The 25474-nt window shown below is 46.1% G+C and overlaps 1 protein-coding gene across 1 annotated transcript in view; it reads left to right on the forward strand.

Annotated features, from left to right (window-relative positions):
• PI4KA (phosphatidylinositol 4-kinase alpha) overlaps positions 1-25474 on the forward strand; it is a 114754-nt gene that overhangs the window by 61857 nt on the left and 27423 nt on the right. The window contains exons 20-30 of the mRNA XM_045457608.1: positions 4683-4791; positions 5150-5286; positions 5469-5602; positions 8597-8679; positions 16302-16372; positions 16456-16580; positions 17766-17847; positions 18072-18155; positions 19377-19466; positions 21624-21743; positions 24803-24895. Of these exons, the coding sequence (XP_045313564.1) occupies positions 4683-4791; positions 5150-5286; positions 5469-5602; positions 8597-8679; positions 16302-16372; positions 16456-16580; positions 17766-17847; positions 18072-18155; positions 19377-19466; positions 21624-21743; positions 24803-24895 (1128 nt within the window). The remainder of the gene's footprint in view (positions 1-4682; positions 4792-5149; positions 5287-5468; positions 5603-8596; positions 8680-16301; positions 16373-16455; positions 16581-17765; positions 17848-18071; positions 18156-19376; positions 19467-21623; positions 21744-24802; positions 24896-25474) is intronic.

A 25474-nucleotide genomic window follows, 5' to 3' on the forward strand; every position in this document is an offset into this window, starting at 1 on the left:
AGTGACTTCTGACTTCTCTGCCCCAGTTCTGGTGCAGCTGGTGTTTTGAAGGCCTGATTTGTCACTGTGTCAATGTGCTTGTGGACACAGTCCTTGCTGAAGCCACCACATAATTGACATACTCTTCAGAGCTCTGGAGGCTTGGTTGCATTGGGGGTAGCTATAATGTTCCCCTGAAAGCAGAGGCCCTCTGCCTGCCCTCTAGCTTTGAATTCTCCCACTGGGATGATCTCCATGTCTGACCTGGCCCTGGTCTCCAGGGCTAATGCGGCTACTAGGCACATGTCCCCATGCTTCTATTAGCATGTCCCTCTGTGAAAAGTGAAGGAAGGGAATGAGATTAGTGATTTATAACATAAGGAGACCTTGGCACCGAACTTTCTTCAGTCAGGGTTCACTCACTGTGTTCTGTGCCAGGCTTGCAGCCCAGATCCCATGTCCATTGCAGGACAGATAGGGTATTACCAAACAGTGCTTCCCAAACTTCGGGCCCTAGGCATTCACAGGGATCTGTGGGGCTAGGATCACTCTTTAAAATTAGTTTTAGGGGCGCCTGGGTGGCTCAGTCGCTTAAGTGGCCGACTTTGGCTCAGGTCATGAGCTCGTGGTCCCTGAGTTCGAGCCCCACGTTGGGCTCTGTGCTGACAGCTCAGGGCCTGGAGCCTGTTTCGGATTCTGTGTCTCCCTCTCTCTGACCCTCCCCTGTTCATGTTCTGTCTCTCCCTGTCTCAAAAATAAATAAAAATGTCGGGGCGCCTGGGTGCCTCAGTCGGTTGGGCGTCCAACTTCGGCTCAAGTCACGATCTCGCGGTCCGTGAGTTCGAGCCCCGCGTCGGGCTCTGTGCTGACAGCTCAGAGCCTGGAGCCTGTTTCAGATTCTGTGTCTCCCTCGCTCTCTGACCTTCCTCCCATTCATGCTCTGTCTCTCTCTGTCTCAAAAATGAATAACCATTAAAAAAAAATAAAATAAAATAATAAATAAATAAAAATGTTAAAAAAATTTTTTTAATAAATAAATAAGTAAATAAATAAAATTGGTTTTAAATTCTGTAATCTAAAACATCATTGGAGTACCTGGGTGGCTCAATTGGTTGAGTTGGTTGAGCATATGACTCTTGGTTTTGGCTCAGGTCATGATCCCAGGGTTGTGGAATTGAGCCCTGCGTCACGCTCCATGCTGAGTGTGGAGCTTGCTTAAGATTTTCTCTCTCTCTCTCTCTCTCTCTCTCTCTCTCTCTCCCTCTCCCCCTCCCCCTCCCCCTCTCTCCCTCTCTTTCCCCCTTCCTCCCTCCCTCCATCTCTCCCCCCTCCCTCATCTCTCCCCGCCATCTCTCCCTCTGTCTCTCTCTCTCACTAAATAAACTCCCCGCCATCTCTCCCTCTCCCTCTGTCTCTCTCTCTCACTAAATAAATAAATAAATAAATAAATAAATAAATAAAATGTTATTATAGGAATGTTCTGGATTGCCTAGAAGACCAACTTGTCACAGAGTGCTGCTCCCTGATTTTGGTACCTGAGAGTGTGTTTGTCACCCAGAGACCCTCTAAAGGGAGAATATAACTCTCTGGGGACTCTGTAGGTGCTCTTAAGGAGCCCATAGCAGGGCGTCTGTGTGTTACTCATTTTGAGAAATTTCTGGCATGTAAAGGGTTGTCCATTGTGTTCAAGACCTGGCAAGAGTGGCTGGATTTGGGTCTAGGTTAGCACTCACTAGCTTTACTCACACGTTGCTTTCTCAGAATCTTCATCGTTCCTACTCAGTACTAGGACTTCAGTGTGGGCACCATTACGCTGGCTCAGAGTGCCCATTACCTCTGTCTGGAATCTTCAGGGATCTAATAATCTGCTCCAGGCCAGCTCCCTCCACCTCTACCTTGTTCTCACACACTAAGCTTGGCCCCCGCCAGAGCTTTAGCACTGGCTGTTCTTTCTGCATGGAAGTTGTCTCTCTGGACCACCACATGGCTGCTGTGCTCACACCATCTGCTCTGGGCTTCACCAAGGCTGAACTGGCTACTCTGACAGTAATCCCACCTCCTGCCCTCTGTGTTCTCCTCTCTGAAACAGTAGTTATACCTACTGTATAAGGTTGCTGTGAAAATTAAATGAGGTAATAATGTGTGGAAAGCACAGAGAATGGCACCCGGCACTCAGTAAATGCTCAGTAAATGTTAGCTATTATCACTTTCACCACACATAGTTTATTCACAGGAAAGGTCTGGAAGGAGATGCAGCCAGCTTCTAACATTGGACACGGAAGGCAGGTAGAAAGTGTTCCTTTTTCACTCTACGTACTTCTTTGCTGGAATTTCTTTTCTATGAGTATATATTGCTTAGATTATTTTAAACTAATCAATAATGTTTCTTACATAGCTTGATTTCTTTTTTTATTCTTATTATATTTGAGAGAGATAGTGTGAGTGAGTAAGGGGCTGAGAGAGAGAATTTTGAAGCAGGGCTTAAACCCACAAACCATGAGACCATGATCTGAGCCAAAGTCAGATGCTTAACTGACTGAGCCACCCAGGTGCCCCTTACATATCTAGGTTTCTGATCATGTAACTGAGTGTTGACAGCCCTTCTTGACAATTCTGACAGTTTTGGATCTGTTCCCCATTGGAGGTGTATAGTTTTGGCCCCCACTGTAAATCAGTACCTTCTGCCACACATACTCCATTGTTTTCTTTCTAGTTACAAGGCTTGCCTTATGGTTAGATATGTTTTACAGCTTTTTTTTTTGTTAAATTTTTTTTAAGTTTATTTATTACGAGAGAGGGAAAGAGAGAAAGAGAGCAAGCAGGGGAGGGGCAGAGAGGGAGGGAGAGAGAGAATCCCAAGCAGGCTCTGCACTGTCAGCACAGAGCCCAACGCAGGGCTCAAACTCAGGAACCATGAGATCATGTCCTGAGCTGAAATCAAAAGTTGGATGCTTAACCAACTGGCTAAGCCACTCAGGTGCCCCACCAACTTTTTATTATGAAATTTAAAAATATACAGAGCAATTGGAAGAATTGAATAATGGACATCCATATACCAGCATCCTAGATAAAACAGTTACTATTTTGCCTTATCTGCTTAATTCCCTGTGTGTGTGCCCCCTGAGGATATCTCCTGAGGTATTTGAAAGGGAGTTGTAGAGGTCATAACACTGCAGCCCTGGGTGCTGGAGCTTTGTCTCTTAAATGGAAGGGTCTCTGCCCTACTCTGCACCACTGTTAACATCTAGGAAAATCAATCCTCCTCTCTTATATCAGACATATCCCAGTCAGATTTCTCCATGACTTCTTTGATAGCTTTTTATTTATTTATTTACTATTTATTTATTATTCTTTGTTAGCTTTTTAAAATCCAGGATCCAGGGGTGCCTGGGTGACTTAGTTAAGCATCCAACTCTTTTTTTTTTTTTTTTAAGTTTATCTATTTTGAGAGAGAGCATGAGCAGGGGGAGGGATAGGGGGGAGAGAAAGAGAGAATCCAAACAGGCTCTGTGCTGACAGTCCCCAACTTGGGGTTTGAACCCAAGAACTGTAAAATAATGACCTGAACTGAAGTCAAGAGTTAGACACTTAACTGACTAAGCTACCCAGGTGCCCTTATTTATTTTTCTGTTCTAACAAATCTTACAACATTTTTGTGCCTAACTCAGATTTTTTTGGATACATTGCTAGAGAGGAGATTTTTGGTGAAATGATGGGATTATTTAGAATTTTTTATTCATTTTACCAAATTGCTTTCCAGGAAATAGTGTACCAGTTTATATAGTCCTTACCAGTCATGGGTTCAGGTGCCCATCTCTCTCTGTGATCCCCCACCCCTGCCAGCAATGGTATCATCATGTGTCCTACCCTGTGACCCTGGCCCATACTTGGCACTCAGGAATGTTTGTGTTGCAGAGACCCCTCATCGTAGGTTGATTATCACCGTAGGAGGCTTGACGTCCTCTAGGGGTTCTGTGAGGACCAATTTGTCCAATAGGTGAGGTGCTGTGCGCAAATTTAACGTTTTTTGCATAACTACAAGCTACTGCCTGCTTTATAGTGGGCGGGACACCACCTGGAGCAAGGATGCAGGGACTTCAGCCTCTCACTCCTGCGCCTAAGCAACTCTGCCTATACCTGTTTTACATCTTGGGATTCTGCCCAAGATTATTGTTTGGAAAAGTTGCGCTGCCAGAAAAGATCTGAAAACCACTTCTCCTTGATCCATGAGATTTCTCATGATCACACTTTCTCTTCAGTCACAACTGTTCACCTGAGCTCCAGCCTCCCCAGGCCCTCCATGCCCTACCTAGGATGGGCTGCTTTCTCTTCTCTGCCTGGCTAAGAGTTCCTTGCATAGTAACATTGAGACCCATGACACCTTCTCCAGGATCTCTGCCACACTGTGATTATTTCCTCACCTGCCTCCAAACTAGGCAGCAAGTCCTCTGCAGAAATGGGGCTTTTCACCTCCCAGGCATGGTGCCTGGTGCACATTAGCTACTCAATAAGTGTTTGCCGAATGGGTGAGTATTTACCAGTGAACTGATCAAGAGGTGTTGGTCACTGCTCAGTGTGTCTTTTCCTACCCAAAATGACTGACAGATTCTTGGAGAATGAATCTGTGGTTGATTTCACATCTGTAGGTTTTAGGGCTTACAAACAAATAACTTCCTTTTCTCCCTCTGTCCTTGGTATATCAGCTCACCCGAAGGTTGCCTCCCATCAAAGAAGCCAAACCTCGGTTGCAGAAGCTCTTCCGGGACTTCTGGCTCTATTCTGTGCTGATGGGATTCGCAGTGGAGGGGTCAGGTAGGGCAATACTTGCTCTTCTGGGGAAGACAAGAGTGCAGAGTGAAAACAAAGGTGGAAGTAGGACTCTACCTAATTATGAATGTGTATGCATTCAAAATTAGTTCAAATTCAGCTGCTGCTTCCTACAAGTGTGTATGCAAATGTTATACTTCCCAGATGTATTTTAGGGTTCTAAGAATACCATGAATCTTAGAAAAAAACCCATCCAAGTTAGAAGACAAACTCATTTCTGTGCCCCATTTTGGGGTAATTGGCTCAAGCAAAGGACCCACGACTGTAGAAATGGTCATTGTCAACTGCTCTGTAGTGATTCTTGAGCAAGGTGGTGGTCTCACTCGTGGGTACTCTCTTGCAGGACTTTGGCCAGAAGAATGGTACGAAGGGGTCTGTGAAATAGCCACCAAGTCACCCCTGCTCACGTTTCCCAGCAAAGAACCACTGCGTTCCGTCCTCCAGTATAACTCGGCCATGAAAAACGACACAGTCACCCCTGTAAGGATTCTCACCCTGCCAAGGATAGATGATGCAGGGCAGGGATTTTGCTAATCTTTCTTGAACAATGGGCAGATCCTTTCTTTGTCCTTGTTATCACATGTTATCTACCTCTCCTGGAGGAGGACTGCTTTCTCCTCCAGGTGCTTGTGTGAGCCCTTGAGCCTTTTATTTCCTCCTAGGCTGAACTGAGTGAGCTCCGCAGCACCATCATCAACCTGCTGGACCCTGCCCCTGAAGTGTCTGCCCTCATCAACAAGCTGGACTTTGCCATGTCCACCTATCTCCTGTCTGTTTATCGGCTGGAATATATGAGGTATACAGGCCTTTACCTCCCAATACAGCCCCTGGAGCTAATTTTTATATATTTGTGCCTTCTGGGGGTGGGACTCTTCAGTTCCTCCTAAGACATGTAAGCTTTCTTAAAAAGCAAAAAACAGAGGCAGTCACTTTCAAATGTCCCCTCTCTGTAAAGAGAGCTTTCCTATTATTCTTACTTTCTAATCTTATACTCTAATACACTTTTGCCTGCTACTCAAAAAAAAAAAAAAAAGACAAAAAACAAAAACACCCTCTGCTTTTCTTGTGTGCTCCTCCCTCCTGAGCACCAAACACCACATCTTATAACTCTCTTATTATCCTCTCCTTATAGGGAATAGGCTTCTGAGCCATCATGATAGATATTTCAAACTCTGTCCACTTGACTAAGAGCCCCTGTTAGGGATCAGCCCTCACTGAAAATGTTCTAAGACATTCATTGAACTGGTTTCCAGGATCACAGCTGAGTACAAATAGCAAATTGGAAATGGGAAGGGGCCTGTCCCAAAACAGTCCCACAGTTAGCAGATGCTCAAGATACATATGTAACCATAGCAGACCTAACAACTGTAATAATTGTCATCATAACAACACCAATATTAACATAGATTGAGTGCTTATTCCATACCAGGCACTGTGCTAAGTTGCCTGTATTGACACACTCTGCAACAAGCCTATGGGGTAGGCATTATTACATACCCATTTTACAGATGAGGAAACTGAGACACTGAACAGTTAAATAAGTTACCCAAGGTAATAAACCCTGATTTGGATTGAGATCCAAGTCTGTTAAGCACTGTGCCATGCTGCCTCTTGTAAATGAAGACTGGAGGAAGCAGCTAGGATGCTCAGAGCCCAGCTGCCTATGTGGATGGTACAGACTCACCATGGTAAGCTCTGAGGCACCATAGGGCTGCAGCTGAATACACTGGCTACAGAAAGATGCATCCCTGTCATCAAAAAAGGTCAGGTTAGGGACTCCTGGGTGGCTCAGTCGGTTAAGCGTCCGACTTCAGCTCAGGTCACGATCTCGCGGTCCGTGAGTTCAAGCCCCGCGTTGGGCTCTGGGCTGATAGCTCAGAGCCTGGAGCCTGCTTCCGATTCTGTGTCTCCCTCTCTGGCTGCCACTCCCCCATTCATGCTCTGTCTCTCTCTCTCTCTCTCTCTCTCAAAAATAAATAAACTTAAAAAAAAAAAGTCAGGTTACACATAATCTGTTTGTTGAAGTCACATGATAGGTGTAATAAGTTATAGGATAAACCTTACCAAATGGTTTGAAAAGTAAACTGTTAGTTCTTAAAAGGGGGAATATTTGGGAAATTCCACTATTTAAACCTTTGTTTGGTGCCATGAAAGCCTCTGGTAAAAGACCTCTTGCTAGGAAGCTCAACATATAACCTAGATTAAGGCTCTTTTGGGTAAGTGGGAGTGAGCCCCTACTTTCCAGCTCTGTCCTCTTTTCCCGGCCGCTTGGTAGCCTGAGGGTGCCACAACAGAGCAAAATTTAAAAACTAGTGAACGATTCTCCCCCAAAGTCCCACAGAGCTAAGGAGCTTTTGGCCTTCTTTTCTTTGTTCATTACAGTTTTTTTTTTTTTTTTTTAATAAAAGTAATAGAACATTACACACAAATTTGGAAATAAGTGGAGAGGAAAAACTACTCACCTCACCACCATTCCCTATAGCATCTTAGTGTAGTTTTCTCTCATCCTTTTTATTATAAAGAGTACATTTTCAAAGAGAAACCCAACCAAAACAAAACAAGCAAACCAACACAGATCAAAAACCTTGTTTGCTCCTAAGTTGAATGGCTACAAGCGATGTCTCTGGACCCTCTCAGCCTCATGTGCCCGCCAGCAGGGCTGTCTCCTGCTTCCCCACAAGTGTGCCCACGAATAGGGTCTCACGACAGGCTGTTGAGTGGGCTGGTAGAGCAGGACCATAAGGGGACGGCCCACAGGCAGCTCCCAAGAACCCAGTTCCCACTCCAGGTTGCCTGCCAGGCCTCTGCGAGCACTGTTAGCACAGAGAAGCAACGCTGAAGCCTTTATTCAAGAACCTGTCTCAGACTCCCAGCCACTGGTTATTAGGAGAATGTTAAAACAGCGAGGTGGACAACGTGAGCAATTACATAAAAGCTGTGTGAACGTGAGCACTTGAGAATGCATGCACTTAAAGCCACACAGCCTGCCCTACTGCAGTTTGACTCACAAAAGGTTGGTGCAGAAGCCCACAGATAGACTCCACCAAGTGCTTGCCTACGTGCACATGTGCCGCACTATCTTAGTGGAGCCCCCCAAACTCTGAATGGCCCTTCACAGGGACTATGGTTCAAGTGCATGCATTTCTTTTTGTATCTTTGCCCCAAAGTAAAAGATATTTTTTACTTTGAAAATAAAAATGATGCATAAACCAAAAAAAGAAGGAAAACATTGAAATGGTACAGAAGACGCTAAAGATGAAAACTACAAGTCTTACTTTCCAGGCCCTGAATTCAGAGATACCCGCTATTGATAGTTTTACTTTTCCTTCTAGAAATTTTAAATGCAAACATAAATATCCTACACACAGAAGGCACATGGAGGCCTTTCAGAAACCTGTCACTAACATTATGCTGTACCCATTTTCTCCACACCTTGCTTTCTCATGTAATAGTGCATCTTCGATGTTTTTCTGGAGTTATCTTTCATTTTGGTGGCTGCATGTTGTGCCACTGAATAGGTGTACTTTGGTGTAGCTGACCAGTCTCCTACTGATGGACATTCAGCCAGCACTGTTGTGCACGTTACCCTTAAGATGCATCATGAGTGGTGGGTTGCTGGGTGAACAGTGTGGGAATGTTATGACAGATGATGGATATTGTCCTCCAGAAAGTCCATGTGAGTCTATGACACTTGGTTCCTCATGGCCTCAGCAGTTCTGGGCAGTACCAAATCTGTGATAGGGAGGGCCTGGATTTTTTAAAATTTACTCAAAACTGTTCTCCTTGCTAGGGTACTACGTTCAACAGATCCTGACCGCTTCCAGGTAATGTTCTGCTACTTTGAAGATAAAGCTATTCAGAAAGACAAATCTGGTAAGTCAATTATTGTGGTACTCTAATGATGAATTGAGCTTTAATAGTATAAAAAGGAATACTACCAATTTTCTGTCTTTGTGAAGAAAATAGTTCTATGAAGTTACATACTACATTGGAAAGGTCAGTATAAAACATAGAACCTTAACAGTGTATCCCACACCACTGCCTCATGGCAGACAGCCTCTTCTCTGCTGTCCTGCCTGCCACTCTCTTGCAGTATATTTAGTAAACTTCTATTGCCTTTAAAAAACAAGGGACACCTGGATGGCTCACCTGGCTGAGCGTTCGACTTCAGCTCAGGTTATGATCTCGCAGTTTGTGGGTCCGGGCCCCACACTGGGCTCTGTGCTGACAGCTCAGAGTCTGGAGCCTGCTTCAGATTCTGTTTCTCACTCTCTCAGCCCCTCCCCCACTCATGCTCTGTCTCTGTCTCTCAAAATATAAAATATTTAAAAATTTTTTAAAAATAACAAAAATGTATAACATAACCATATAGCCTTAAGGAGCATCACTCTTGCCTACCCACAATGCTTGAGTATGCTCTAGCCCCCAAATTTCAGTCTCTAATACTATCCCATGCTGAAAGGATCCTGGGCTTCTCAAATAATCATTGATGAACCTGGAGCATCTTATTGTTGCCAGGGAGCAGTTATGCTTTTTAAATGTCCAGAGTAGGGGCACCTAGGTGGCTCAACTCAGTCAGTTAAGCAGCTGACTCTTGATTTTGGCTCAGGCCATGATCTCATGGTTCATGGGTTCAAGCCTTGCATCGGGCTCTGCATTCACAGGGCAGAGTCTGCTTCGGATCCTCTGTCTCCCTCTCTCTGCCCCTCCCCACCAATAAATAAATGTTTAGATAGGTAGATAGATAGGAAAAATGTCCAGAGCAGGCAAAGAGGACTAAGAACCAATTTAAAAGGACTCCTAGGTGCCTGGGTGGCTCAGTTGATTGAGCGTTTGACTTTGGCTGAGGTCATGATCTCATAGTTCATGAGTTCAAACCCCACATCAGGCTCGCTGCTGTCAGCGCAGAGCCCACTTCAGATCCTCTGTCCCCCTGTCTCTCTGCCCCTCTCCTACTTGCACGTTCTCTTTCTCTCTCAAAAATAAATATTTTAAAAAATAAAAGGACTCCCAGTGGACAAAGTATCATAATTTGAACATGAATACATATTTTGCTTAAAAGAAGGGCAAATATACTAGGATGTGTATATCCAAATATACTAGGTTTTATATATATATATAAAACATATATATATGTTATGCTAAAAAACATATATTGTTATGCTAATATGTGTGTATATATACACACATTAGCATAACAATATATATAATATGTAGTGATAACATAATACATAGGATATGTATATCTAATGTTTGTTTTTTCCACTAAGTATTTGTGAAGTAAAGATAGGTTGTTGTTTCTCTTATGTAATCAGGAAAGAGAGAACACAAAGAAAGAGCTACACAGTTCAAGGAGAGACGTGGCACCCACGATAAAGTCATGCCTGGTCTCCAAGAGTTGACAGGTAGAAAGGGTGCCCAGCAGGTGATAAGCAGAGACATCCCACAGAATGGCTAGTTAAAAGTGCTCTGTTAGCTGAGAATAGCTATTAGAGAGTTCATTGTGAGGATACCCAGACCTTCCACGAGGGCTTCATGCCTCAGTAGTCCTGCTGGTTATAAGGAGACCCTGCTCAGGACCATGAATGTTTCCAGTGGTGTCATCAGGCCAGGTCAGAATGTCAGGGCAGCAGGTCAGGACCTGTGGGCAACATCCGATTTAAGGGCCACATCATTTCTGGGAAGGTTTCAGAATAGGAAAATCTATATGAAACACAAAGACTTGCAAGTCCTATGATGCAAATGTCCTCAGATCCTGAGTGCACAGAGGGTCTCAGCTGCAACCAGTCCTAAAAGCAAACTCCTGGGAAAACAGAGAAATAATTGAAACTCTCTGATGGTACTAAAATATTATACTTACTGGAATTCTAGTAGGGCAAACCTAAGATAAGAATAGGAATGAAAATAAGAAGAGCTATTAAAATTGAGATAACAGGGGCATCTGGGTAGCTCAGTCAGTTAAGCGTCCGACTTCGGCTCAGATCATGATCTCACGGTCCATGAGTTCGAGCCCACATCGGGCTCTGTGCTGACAGCTCAGAGCCTGGAACCTGCTTCAGATTCTGTGTCTTCCTCTCTCTCTGCCCTTCCCCCACTCACACTCTGTCTCTCTCTGTTTCTCTCTGTCTCTCTCTCTGTTTCTCTGTCTCTCTCTCTCTCAAAGATAAATAAACATTAAAAAAAAAAATAGGGGTACCTGGGTGACTCTGTTGGGTGTCTGACTTCTGCTGAGGTCATTATCTCACATTTGTGAATTTGAGCCCTGCGTCGGGCTCTGGGCTGATAGCTCAGAGCCTGGAGCCTGCCTCCAATTCTATGTCTCCCTCTCTGTCTCTGTCCCTCCCCCACTCACACTCTGTGTCTCTCTCTCAAAAATAAACATTTAAAAAAAGATAGCAAAGAAAAAAAAATTAAATGCATAGTGTAGGCACTGTTTAACCAGTTTGAGTATAAGGACACTGACAGGTTTTAAGCATCATTGCATTGGTCTCTGTGTTGATTTTTAAAGTGTTTAAAGGGGCGCCTGGGTGGCGCAGTCGGTTGAGCGTCCGACTTCAGCCAGGTCACGATCTCGCGGTCCCTGAGTTCGAGCCCCGCGTCAGGCTCTGGGCTGATGGCTCAGAGCCTGGAGCCTGTTTCCGATTCTGTGTCTCCCTCTCTCTCTGCCCCTCCCCCGTTCATGCTCTGTCTCTCTCTGTCCCAAAAATAAGTAAACGTTGAAAAAATAAATAAAAAATAAAGTGTTTAAAAATATAAGAGAGGGGCGCCTGGGTGGCGCAGTTGGTTAAGCGTCCGACTTCAGCCAGGTCACGATCTCGCGGTCCGTGAGTTCGAGCCCCGCGTCGGGCTCTGGGCTGATGGCTCAGAGCCTGGAGCCTGTTTCCGGTTCTGTGTCTCCCTCTCTCTCTGCCCCTCCCCTGTTCATGCTCTGTCTCTCTCTGTCCCAAAAATAAATAAACGTTGAAAAAAAAAAAATTAAAAAAAAAAAAATATATAAGAGACTCTGAAACGTTAGACCTATGTTTTAATTATATGCTTAGAAGAACTTGATCAGTTTTATAATTGTGCTTAAATATTTGGGTACATTATGGCCATGAGTTCTGATTGATTAACTGTGTGGGTAAATATTTCAAAGACTGCTAATTGACAATTCTTAAAATCAATAAATTTATGGGGCGCCTGGGTGGCGCAGTTGGTTAAGCGTCCGACTTCAGCCAGGTCACGATCTCGCGGTCCGTGAGTTCGAGCCCCGCGTCGGGCTCTGGGCTGATGGCTCAGAGCCTGGAGCCTGTTTCCGATTCTGTGTCTCCCTCTCTCTCTGCCCCTCCCCCGTTCATGCTCTGTCTCTCTCTGTCCCAAAAATAAATAAACATTAAAAAAAAAAAATTTTAAAAAAATCAATAAATTTATTATTAAGTAGAGAGGAGACCTTTCCATGCCAGAAGTCATTGGCACTCTGAAGAATCTATCAACTTGTTCTTGCCAGTAGAGAATTAATCCCCAGATAATTTTTATGCCATTTTTCCTATTGTTGAAAAATCAGTCCTTGAAGAAATCCTTTTAAAAATCACCCCAAGGAGGTACGTGGCTGGCTCAGTCAGTGGAGAGTGCAACTCTTGGTCTCCAGGTTGTGAATTTGGGTCTCACCTTGGGTCTAGAGATTATGTAAAAATAAAACTTTTAAAAATAAAAAATAAAATCACCCCAAGGTTCTGAGGTGCTGCTTCATGTAAGACCTTTGTCCAATAAGTCCTTTATAGAACCCTTATCACTCCTACATGACAGTCAGGAAATTAGGTGCATTTATTTATTTTTGTGGAGTAGGCAAGGAAGGAGTGTATGGGTTCTGGAAGCTCCCCCTGCTGGCAGTAGGGGGGAGGATTAGAGGAAGAGGAGCTCTTTAGAGGCCATGGTGGGAGGTGCAGGCAGGCAATTTTGTAAGGTAGGAAACCCCTCCCACCAGGGTGTAGACACAGGAACAGGAAGCCCCACATTCAGAGTCCCACACACATGCCCAAGGACCACTTGAGAGTATAGTAGAGACACTTAACCACTGACTGAGCTGTTCATTGATTTGTTCCCCTTGTCCATCCACCCATTGTTTTGTTTTTTAATGTTTATTTATTTATTTTTGAGAAAGAAAGGAAAGGGGCACAAAGAGAAGGAGACAAAATCCCAAGCTGGCTTCACACTGCCAGTGCAGAGTCCTCCATGGGGCTCAAACTCACAAACTGTGATGTCATGATCTGAGCTAAAACCAAGAGTCAGAGGCCTAACCAACCAAGCCACCCAGATGCCCATGGTTTATATAACAGTTGTTTTGTGCTAAACAGTTGGGTCACCCTGAGCTTCTTTGGCTCTAGGAGGGAAGGTAGGCAACAAAAAAATTGAGATTCCTAGCCCAAAGGGGCCTAAGAACCTACCACATTTTGCCAGCCTCCTATTGAGAATATCTATAGACAGAATAAGATACCTTCCTAAAGCTAAATGTCATCCTCTCTCTCCTAAGGTCTGTTTTTTCTGTTACTGTGTCATAATTGCACTGGGAACTGATGTGCACCTTATGGACACTTTTTAATTTTCACAGTACACCATACTCTTCCACATGATTTCCAAATGGGTTATTTGTTTTTGTTCTGAGTATGGCACTTAGGTTAAGCCAATAAATGTATATTTACTGAGTGTACTTTCCTCTTCCTTTTCTCTCCTAAAACATGAGAGGTGGGAAGGACATGTCTATGGAGATGTGTTACTCATGAGTTTTCAGAACCAAGCAGGAAGGAGGTTATAAGAAGCATCTAGCAGCCTGCGAAGGGGAGGGCTGGCACCTCCTCTGTGCAGGTATGAGCCCAGCCTCCATGTGTTCTTGGAATGCAGCCTGCCAGCTGCCTAGTCAGTCAGTGCAGACTAAGACCGAGGTAGTCCCAAGCTAAAGTGTAAAAGGAAAGTGCAAAAAGCAAAGTGGCTGTTTTTAAGTAAAAATCTCCAGAGAGGCTACTGCGCGTTGATGACTGGCATCTGACCACTACTATCTAATTGTTTTTTATTAGAAACTTACAGTTTCAGTTTCCTAAGAGCTATATGAAAAGATACTACACTAAACACACCCCTCCAAACAAGATTTCATCCACCAACCCAACTTCTGAGAAAGTAGCCTCTCCCTGTTTGGGCATCTGTCCACATCACACTAATCATTTTCCATGTCTGAGAGCTTTGGGGGCCCATTTATCCTCATAAAAAACACATATGCGATGCGTCTTTGTGTTTCTGGCTCTGTGCTTTGCCTGGGGCACAGAGGTGCAGCACCTCCTTATCTCTCTGCCCTGCTGACCTTACAGCCCTGTCATTTAGCCAGCCTAAAGGCACTGGATGGGGCTCCTGGCTGGCGCCCTTGGTAGAGCATGCCACTCTTGATCTAGGGTCTGTAAGTTCAAGCCCCACATTGGGTGTAGAGATGACTTTTTAAAAAATCTTAAAGAAAACTTTTTTTAAGTTTATTTACTTTGAGAGAGAACGTGCGCACAAGTGAGAGAGGGGCAGAGAGAAAGAGAGACAAAATCCCAGGTAGGCTCCATGCCATCAGTGCAGAGCCCAATGGAGGGCTCAAACTCACAAACTGTAAGGTCATGACCTGAGCTGAGATCAGGAGTCACATGCTTAACCAACTGTGCCACCCCCAAATAAAATCTTTAAAAAAAAAAAAAAAAAAGGACAGTGGATAAGTGGGACAGCACTGGTGGGCAAGCAGCACTTTATTACATCAGCACTGTGATGCTTGTGCTGTACTGTTGCTTTTTAAAATCTGCCTTGTAGGGGCGCCTGGATGGATCAGTCAGTTAAGTATCTGACTCTTGATTTTAGCTCTGGTCATGATCTCACGGTTCATGAGTTCAAGCCCCTCACTGGGCTCTGTGCACTGACAGTGTGCAGCCTTCTTGGGATTCTCTGTCTCTCCCTCTCTCTGCCCCTACCCCACTCACTCGCTCTCTCACAAAATAAATAAACTTGAAAAAAAATCTGCTTTGTACTCTGGTGGCAACAAGCACATCCAGTGCTCAGATCTTGCTTTCTAAATATCATTCTTCATTAAAAGGAACCAAGTGTCCAAGGAAAAAAAGGTTGATTCTACAGAGAATTGGGGCAGGGAAAATACAAGATGAGCCTGGGACAACTTGTAGTGCCAGAAAGGAAGGTCCTGTGAAAGGAAAAAAAGGAAAAGGAAAGGAAGAAGAAAAGAAAAGGGATGTGGGCATGTCACAAGGACTTGAGTCTCCCCGAAAGAGTTCTCAATGGCCAAAGCTGGAACAATTTAGGCAGCAAATAATGACAGTATTGGATTATGACCCAGTGACTGAAATAAATATCTATGAGTCTATACTGATTAGATGATTGAATACATCAAACATGGGGAAAGAGGGACAGAATTTCCTTATAGAATCCCAATTACTAAAAGTAGAAAGAATGAAGAAAACAAAATCCTAGTGAGAGCCAGAGTGCCTTCTGCAAGCACATCCCACTGACAGATACTAAAATGTGGGCAAAATCTTGAAGAGAAATGAGATGTCTGCATGACCTCAAAGTATCTTCCCCAGGGGCACCTGGATGGCTCAGTCGGTTAAGCGTCTGACTCTTGATCTCAGCTCATGTCTTGATCTCAGGGTTGTGAGTTCAAGCCCTGCATTGAACTCCACACTGGGTGTGGAGCCTACTTAATAAAAAAAAAAAAAAAATCAACACATTTAAGTATCTTACTCAGGGTATTTTCCAGTTACCGTGGCGGTTTTTCTTATGCCTACATTCTCTTCAGGAGCTGCTGCTTAATTCCCCTCCCTGAGTGTGGGCTGGACTCAGCGACTCCCTTCTGAAGAGTAGAGCATGGAAAGAGAAAAGTAGTAACTGGACAGGGGGAAACTTGGCAGACACCACTGTACCCAAGCAATCAAGGTCATCCTCCCCAGTGGTAGGAGATACTGATTTCACACACTCCTGCTACTATGCAGCAAGACCACTTCATCTCTGTGGGATTTTCCTAAAAGCCTGTAACCTTAGTCTAATCACAAGCAAGCATCAGACACACCTAAATTGAGGGACATCCTACAAAATGCCTGTTCTCTTCAGAAGTGTCAGGTTCATGAAAGGCAAGAACAGACCAAGGAATCAGCACAGATTGTGCGAGACAAAGGAGACCTGATGGGTAATGCCACATGGCATCTTCATTAGATCCTGGGACAGAAAAGGGACATTAGTGGGAAAACAGGAAATCCAAATAAAGCCTGAAGTTGAGCTAATGGTATATCAGTGTCGACTTCTTAGTTTTGACAAGTTGAACTGCTAATATCAGGAGAAACTGGGTCCAGGGTATGTGGGAACTGTGTGCTCTCTCTGCCATTTGTCTGTAATCCAAAATCATTTCTAAACACTATGTTTGAAAGTAGCCGGGATTGGTCTCTTTCTCTTGATGCTTCTGACCCGTGGAAACCCCCTCCTCATTTCAGGGATGATGCAGTGTGTGATTGCCGTCGCAGACAAAGTATTTGATGCCTTCCTAAACATGATGGCAGATAAAGTAAGCCTTGTCAGAGCGCGAGCGTGTGTCTGCTGGAAGCATGTGGAGGGCGCCTATTGTACCTGTCTCTTCTGAATCTCCAGGCTAAGACCAAGGAAAATGAGGAAGAGCTGGAGCGGCATGCGCAGTTTCTCCTGGTGAACTTCAACCACATTCACAAGAGGATACGGAGGGTGGCAGACAAGTATCTGTCTGGTCTAGTGGATAAGTAAGCTCATTTTCCTTCTAATGCTGTGTGTGTGTGTGTGTGTGTGAGTGAGTGAGCGTGCATGTGTGCGCGTGCCTCTAGGTTTAGAATCAGGGAAGAACCATCCTTACATTATCAATGCAGCAAAATTGGAGTCAGAATTTAAACTCTCAAATGGCAATGTGGCCTCCCTCAGAATGTCATGGAATTTGCTGCAGGGTCTGAAGTTTGGTCCTGAAACCTCTACTTATTCTGAGCTATTGATGTTACTTACAGTGCAGCTCCTGACAAGGGGTGTCATGTCTCTGTGTCTCTGCATCCCACCCTCCCCTGCCACAGGGCCTCTCTGGGCTCACTCTGGGAAGCTCACAGCCATCCTAAGCGATACCTCCTACCCCAGAGCCCAGCCAGAGGTCCCTGGTAGAATCAGTGTCTTCCAGGCTCCTCAGAGAGGAAGGAGAGCCCACACGGACCTTTTTCCACTCCAGGCTCTCTGTGCTGGGAGCCAAAGCAGACTTTCAAGGGACATGCCCCCACATGGACGAGAACCCTCAAAGGTGGGCTGGACCAGCCTGTCTGCAATGTAAAGGCCAGAGGCAGCAAACAGCCATGCTGGGCCTGCTCTCAGCTCCATGCAAGCGTCCAGGAGTTCTGGAGCCTGCTGCAGGTGCTGTGCGCCTGGTCTAAGCAGGGCCAGAAAGCAAGTCTAGCACGTATATGACTTGTGTCTGAGCTGGACCTCCTAAGCAGAGGGCCATGATGAGTCACAGCTATACGGAGTCAGCTCCCCTCACCCTGGCCCCCACATCCAGGAGCAGCTTCTTCTCTTTGAGCTAGAGTGTCATGCAAATATGGCCATTTTCTATTTTGCCATCATGTGAAAATATTGGGGACCCCTGGTCAAAAACAAGGAGGATCACTTTGGGGAGTGAGGGAGCATGTCCCAGCCAGTATCAGTGTTAGGTTGAGAGCAGGTCACGTGAGGCCACATCTAGGCTCTGAAGAGTGGGACTGGCAAGTGCCTAGGGGGTGTTTCTGACAGAGTGCCCTGCCTGGGAGACCTCCTGACCTCCTCCAACCGTCAGCTGGGCAGCAGGAGGTGGGGCTTTTACCCCACCCTGCCCCACCCCTCGAGGCAGCACTTTAAGGAACTCAGATTCCTTAAAGATTTGTCTCCTGGACCCTGAGATATGGCTGTCTGTGCAGGTTTCCCCACTTGCTCTGGAGCGGGACAGTGCTGAAGACCATGCTGGACATCCTCCAGACCCTGTCACTGTCATTGAGCGCTGTGAGTGTCCCTGCCGTATACCAGAGCCTAATTTATGCTGCAAATGGCCAAATTGGGGGTGGGGAGGCCAGATCCTGTCCTGGCCTTTACCAATGAGCTGCAGTAAGTTTGGAAGCCTGTCACAGACCGGACAGGTATGGGGAATGGAGGCAAACACCGCTGCCCAGCATGAGCAGAGGCACCCAGGGAAGGTGGTTTGGAAAAGGGAGCTTGGTTGTTTTCAGGACATTCACAAGGACCAGCCTTACTACGACATTCCTGATGCCCCCTATCGGATCACCGTTCCAGACACCTGTGAAGCCCGAGAGGTAGGTGGCAGCCGTCTCCTAATTAACGGCCATTTTCATTGCCTTCTCTAGTGTCAGGGCTGGCACATTGCACACACTGTGTCATTCAGTCCCCAGAAGTTTAAGGTGTGAGCATTCTCTCCCAGCCCTCAGGAGAGAAAGTCTCACAATATGAGTGGGGTGCTGACTCACTCCCAGCTGGGACTGTCTACCAAGCCTCCTCCTGCCCCACAGCCGTGTTGACTCTAAGCCCTTTCTTAGTTCAGCTGCCAAAGAGGTTTTCTGCTGCCTGTCAGTTTATAGCTTCTCAAAGCTGCCTGAGCAAGTATGACTGCCAGATGAACTTCACTGCTGTGAGGTGTGCAGACTACCTTTCATTGTGGTAGTGAGGAGCGACTTCGCCTTTTGTGGTGCTGTGGGAAATAGATGGAGTAAGTAGCTCCGGATAAGGAGGCTGTGTTGTGCGAGGTCTGACTCAGAGCCCTCATGGTGGCAGACTGAAGCTCAGCTCAGACCACAGCTCAGACCTAGGGCCAGGTCATGTCCCAACCTCTGGGCCTCCAGCTGTGGGCAGGGAGTTCCCCACACGGTGACGAGGCCCCTGCACCGGTTCTTACCTGCCATGGCCTGCGTTCTCCTTCATTTAATGACTCAGGACATATGTTGCCCAGTGGCCGTGTGAGGCACTGTTAGTGTAGGCCCTGCTGCCCAGCCTTACACCAGGACCACAGACCAGGATGTCTGTGCCCTATACCCCAAGGCTCAGTGTTAGAACATAGTCACTCTAATCATTCGCTTGGGCTGCCATGATTACGTACCACAGACTGAGTGGCTTAAACAACAGAAATTTATTTTCTCACAGTGCTGGGGGCTGGAGATCTGAGGTCAGGGTGTTGGCGGGGTTGTTTCTTCAGACACCTCTCTCCTTGGCTTTTAGATGGTTGTCGTGTTCTTGTGTCCTCATATGTCTTCCCTCTGTGCCTGTGTCCTAATCTTCTCTTACGAGGACACAGTCAGATTGGATTACGGTCCACTCATATGATACCATTTTACCTTAATTACCTCTTTAAAGGCACCATCTTCAAATACAGTCACATTCTGAGGTAGTGGGGGCTAGGGCTTCAACACATGCATTTTAGGGGGATGCACTTCAGCCCTCAAAAGTAACTAAATACAGTTTGTAGCTGACATCCTCTGACAGCCCAGATACACTGACCTCGGCTTGATCACACCCTCTTCCAGAGCATCGTGAAGGACTTCGCAGCGCGCTGTGGAATGATCCTACAGGAGGCAATGAAGTGGGCACCTACAGTCACCAAGTCCCACTTACAGGTACTTTCTTGAAATCACCAACAAGCAATTTTGTTAAGCTCCTTCCAGTGATCCAGAGAACTTTCATAGACTGCGAACTTAAAATAGAAACAGCGCTAATGTGAATAAACAGAGACCAAAAACATTAGTCTAGTGTCTGGGAATAACAGAGGCCTCAGACGCTGCTATTTGTTAGGAACACCTTGTGGGGTAAGGGTACTTGTTGTGGGTGAGCGGGGCAGGTGCGATGGGATCTGTGGGCAGGCAGGCCCAGGGAACTGACCACTCATACCAGGTAGGTGCCAGGTGTGTGGCAGGCTGGGCACGAGCGAGGAAGCCTGCCAGTCTAGTAGCAGCACCTCTGCCAAATGCCAGAGCTGGAGTGAGGCTGCTGTCCCATTAGAGCCCTATCCAGGCTGTATGTGGAGTTGGACATGAGCCTTTGCAGACCAAAGTGCTGACGTGTGAACACAAATGACTACAAAGTGAGCCATTATTCTGGTCAAGCAGAGACGGACCAAAAATACCACAATTCATGAGAGGAAAAAGTCACCTGAAAAGGGATCAAAGATAAGAAAAATCCCACTAGAAGAAATCTGGCTTAATAAAGAGAAGGTGCATCTAGAGGAGCATGTGAAGTTGACCTCAGCAACATTTGTCAAGATAAAGCTAGTTCCAAAGTGTTTCTGTGTTCAGAATCCAGGAAGGAAGGACCGAGCAGCTTGGAGGCTGTTTGGAAACACATTTTGCAAGAACCCATGGGTGGTGCCTTGTGTTGCCTTAAAGTTCTTCCAGTTCTTCCTTTCACAAAGATGTAGGAGTGGTGAGGTTAGAGCAATTGGGGAAATGAAAAAAATGGAGCCTTCTGTCAGGCACTCAGCAGCTAAGCTGGACAGCGATGGGCCTTGTAACTAGGCCATGCCTATAGCTTGACAGCTGTCACTGTCTAGTGGATACACTAGTATTCTTCAGACTGTGGTACTTTTTCAAACTGTTCCTTTTTGGGAACTGACTTTTCTTTTGGTTCACATGGAGGAAAGGGGCATCAGCTCCCAAGGCTGAGCTCTAAAGAGGGGAAGCCCTTTCATTCCTAAAAGGGTTCATTAAGCAAAAAAAAAAAAAAAAAAAAGGCCTTAATTGGGAGAGCTGTTTATTTCTTCAACCATGGCCTAAGAAAGGAGTGGAAAATGAACAAACTTGAGGCTTGAATTGGTCTTGGTACTTCTACCAGGCCTCCCTTTGGTGTTGCCCCAGGCTCTGTTTCCCTTCCCCTGGACATCTAGTCTGTCTGAACCCTACCCCACCTCCTGTCAGGCCCTCACTGCCTACCCTTAGTGGCCCCGACCCGCCTGGGCACGTCACTGTAGCCTGTCCTGAGTCATCCACCATGCTGGGCCAGTGTCAATAGCAAATCTGCTACCTTTGCTCATTAGCCACTCCCCATCGCCACGGGGTCCATGGATGGGTTTCTGGGGCTCCGTGAACCCTCCAAAACCACTGGCACAGTTTTGTAAGTCAGTGCTCACATGCACTTTCCTGAGGGGAGTCCTGTGCCTCACTCTAAACTCCTTCACCTGGCACACAAGGCCTTTCAGGCCTGGCCCATCTCTGGCCCAGGCTGGCTGCCTGCCATCTAGCCCTTGTACTTGTTGCTCCTGCAGTGCTAACCCCTGACGCCTGATGGTCCCCAGAGCAGAAGGCCTTCTCACATCTCCACGCTCTGCCAGGTGTCCCCTTCCACTAGTTGGCCAGGCAGATTCTGGCCCTTACTCTGCCTTCCAGCTGTTTGTTGGGTCGCTCCTTCACAGCAGGGCTGCTCAGGCAAGCAGTACAACTGCCTGCGTGTTGACAGTGGGACCAAAACTCTACAACTGTTTTCCAGGTATCTAGCACAGGACTTGGCAGGTGGCAGATTCTCAGCAAGGATGTGCCCAAAGAATAAACAGTCCTGTCACATTTACTGTGTGCCTGCCACTCTGGGGAAATCGTCCTCATTCACACATGAGCAAGAGTCAGTTGGGGAAGGGGGGGCTTTAATTTATTGAAGGTCCCACAGCAAGGGATGGACCCAACATTGGAACCAATGTTTGCTCTACTACCTTACACTTTATTTTATAAAGTATTATTCTTACCTTTAAAGTAAAACAGCCTTTTTTTTTTTTTTTTTTCCAACTTCAGGAATATCTGAACAAACATCAGAACTGGGTGTCAGGACTGTCCCAGCACACGGGGCTGGCCATGGCCACCGAAAGCATCCTTCACTTTGCCGGCTACAACAAGCAGAACACCACTCTCGGGGTATGTGTGTGCCTCCTGAGGAACAGGAGTCTCCTTCAGCAATGGGAGCCACAATATGAGGGGCAAGACCAAAGCTGATATGTAGCTTTTTCTGATATATGCGGCCATGCTAGCAGTGGGCAGATTGGAATCCCATGTAAGATACTCAGGTTCAGAGAGAGTAGGTTAGTAGAACAGGCATTTCCTTACTGTGTTTCTTTCTTTCTTTTCTTTTTTTTTTCAATATTTATTTATTTTTGAGAGACAGACCGAGCATGAGTGGGGGAGGGGCAGAGACACAGAATTTGAAGCAGGCACCAGGCTCTGAGCTGTCAGCACAGAGCCTGATGCAGGGCTCAAACCCACAAACCATGAGATCGTGACCTGAGCCGAAGTCGGACACTTAACCAATTGAGCCACCCAGGCTCCCCATCCTTACTGTTTCTTGATTCATTAATGATATCAGATTTGGATTTCTGTGTATCCACAAGGAAGGAAACTGATCTGTTTGAGACAAGGTCAGCATTATCTTACAGTCATGTTGATTGGAAACATTTGCTGGATTTTCCTGTTTCAGCAGGTGCCAAAGCATATGTGCACACACATCTTCAACTTGGTCTTGTTCCACTGAAGATCACTTTAGAGGGCAGCACGTCCATGAAGTAGTGCTTTCTTAGTTAAATCAGAGTTTCAGATCAAAGTAGCATATTGACAGCAGGTGATCTGACTGGCGGTGTTGCATGTCGGTGTCTCCCAGCCTTAGGGCCTACCATGATGTCTGTCTCAAGCAAGTGTGGCTATGTGCTTCTTAACTCTGTGCCTCTTAACTCTCTCGGAGTGGAGAGGTGGAGAGGCTGCTGCCTGTCTTTTATCATGTCTTTGACATGATAGGGTAGGGGTGCAGAGGAGGGAGGATGGCGCTGCCACTTCTCACCATGGCCACAAGTCTAAGCAGGAAGGGAGGAGCCCATTAGGTGGGCTGGGGGCTCTCAGCCTCCTTGTGGAGCCTGGGGCAGTGCCACAGGTAGCCAGTGTCTTCTCACAGCCCGTGTCATCCTCAGAGCTCTCACAGAGGTCACTCCATGTTCTCTGAAGATACCAGTGTCACCAGCACACCCTGTGCTTACAGGCCAGGCCCAGCGGCGTAAGATCAGCTCCCTGAGCTGGGTCTCTCCACCACTCTGAGGACACAAGCAGAGGCCAGAAGTGGGCACTCCTTAGAATGCCTTTGACAACTCCTTGTCCTCTTCTAGGCTAGCTTGTAAGAGGTCAGTTTTTCCTAAAAGATTTAAATCTTTTTTTGTAGAAAAAGAGATTTAAGTGTGGTTTTCCCTTTTCTATTGCTGAGGAGGAAAGGATATATGTATTGTGTGTTCTGATTGTTGGTTGTAATGGAGATCCTGGCCAATCTGCCCCTGCTCCATGAAAAGCACAGGAGCCTGCTGGCCACCAGAGTGACATCTCCCCATCACATGGCATTCAGGGAAGAGCAGCTTCTAGGGGGTGTTTGAGAAGCATGGTCTCAGGCCAGTGGCTCTTGCTGCATAGAGACTGTCAGAAAATTCCTGTAGGGCTGCCCTCCCCATCACACTGCACCAGACGTTTGAGCCAAAGCAGTTGGAGTAGTTCTACCAGGGAGGGAGGTAGGCTGCAGTGCAGGCCATTTGCTGTCTGGGGGCTGCGCAGATATCACGGAATCCCTGGTAAGAAGGCCATTGTTTTCCGCATTTTGCAGGGGAGTATATTCAGGCTAAGGGACAGCAAGTGGCCTCCCTAGGGCGTCATAGCTGGTTGGTGGCAGAGCCAGGTTCCAGTGTAGGCCTGCTTGATGCCATAGGCCACACTGTCTCCAAAAAATGTAAAGTAGTGTTACATGACCTTTTGCAAAATAGACCAGCTTAATAATTTTATGAGAAAATCATGTATTTTTGTTCTTGCTTATGTTTTCCCAAATTTCATATTTTCTTTTCTTGACCCTCTTTCTCCCTACCTGCCTGCTCCCTCCAAAAAAATAATCCCTCAAACTTCAACTATTGAGAGATTCATTTTCCCCAGTGGGACCTGAATGTCAAGAAATGGATAGGTTTTGTTGGTTTATAGTAAAAGGCGCTAAAGGGGTGAAAGGTCATCTTCAGTGCATGTTCTTAGTCTTCAGTGATGTTGGGAAGGGCAGTGAGGAGCATGGTAGCAGTGACCAGCCAGGGTAAGGGAGAGCAGTCATCAGGACCCCGAGTGGTGGGAGGTGCAGCTGAAGCAGAGGAAGTGAAGGGGGGTCTGAAAATATTTTCCCCATCCTGTGGGCTGCCGTTGTACTCAGAGTGCGCCCCTTTTGTCTTCTGCTCTTAGACTGTTGGCAGCTGTTGGGTATCTCCAAGCTGCTGGCTTATGCTCACTGTCACTATGCTCTCAACTTCACCATTCACCATCTTCAAGTCACATTTACACACCAGCACGCACCCACAGAGGAGACAGCCCGGGAGCACTAACTTCACAGCATTTTCATTGCAGACTATGATGATTTTCATAATGATCTGATGATTATTTCTCTTGCAAAAGACCTGTTCACCACTGGGATGAAAGCAGTCAGGGTGGCAAAGTGAAGTTCTATCACAAGCTGCCTTCCAGAGAAAATTTTTCATCCTAAAATTGTTTTTAAATTCTTTTTCCGTGGTTCTTATCAGACTGGAAGGTGTTCTAAAGTATTTCTTTTTGAGGTGCCTGGGTGGGCTAAGTTGGATAAGCATCTAACTTCGGCTCAGGCCATAGTCTCGTGGTTCGTGGGTTCAAGCCCTGTGTCGGGCTCTGTGCTGAAAACTCACAGCCTGGAGCCTGCTTCAAATTCTGTGTCTTCCTCTCTTCTCTGCCCTTCCCCCACTCACGCTCTGTCTCTCTCTTTCAAAAATGAATAAATGTTAAAAAAAAATTAAAAGTATTTCATTTTATTAGCTTGTCAGCATAGAAGATTTTTAATAACCTCTGGATCTGAACTTGACTTCTTAATTGGACTTAAGCTTAGCCATAGTGAACACAAAGAAAACATGTGGTAATGGTCTGAAATAATTCTTGATATTTCTCTGTAGGCAACTCAGCTAACAGAGCGCCCGGCCTGTGTGAAGAAAGATTATTCCAATTTCATGGCATCCCTGAATCTACGCAACCGCTATGCGGGCGAGGTGCGTATCCTGACGCAGGCTTTCAAAGTCTCCTCTCACTCTACTGCCAGTCAGCTCCCAGTGGAAAACGAGCTCAGGTTCTGGAACTTACTCATTTTATGTGGACTTGAAGCCATGGGGCCCTGGGACTCACCAGCCCAGTCAGCAGCATTTATGACTACCACTTACCACCTCTGCAAAGGGATGACCTCATGTACATATACTCTGGCCATGCTGAAGCTTTCTATTTTTCTGGCTTTTCTTTTTTTTTTTTAAGTTTATGTATTTATTTTGAGAGAGAGCAGGTCGGGGAGGGGCAGGGAAGGAAGGAAAGAGAGGAAATCCCAAGCAGGCTCTTCACTGTCAGCGCAGAGTCCATTGTGGGGCTCGAACCCACAAACTGTGAGATCATGACTTGAGCCAAAACCGGAGTCGACTGCTTAATGGACTGAGCCACCCAAGTGCCCCTTTCTGGCTTTTCTTTTTTAAGTGGCAGCAAGCATTCATTGAGTGCTGTGTACTTACTAACTGGGGCAGTTAGTAAGGTATACAGACTATTATTCCAGTTTCACAGATAATGAAACTGAAGTTCTCAAAATG

This window comes from Leopardus geoffroyi, chromosome D3, assembly GCF_018350155.1.
Source record: "Leopardus geoffroyi isolate Oge1 chromosome D3, O.geoffroyi_Oge1_pat1.0, whole genome shotgun sequence".
Taxonomy (NCBI): domain Eukaryota; kingdom Metazoa; phylum Chordata; class Mammalia; order Carnivora; family Felidae; genus Leopardus; species Leopardus geoffroyi.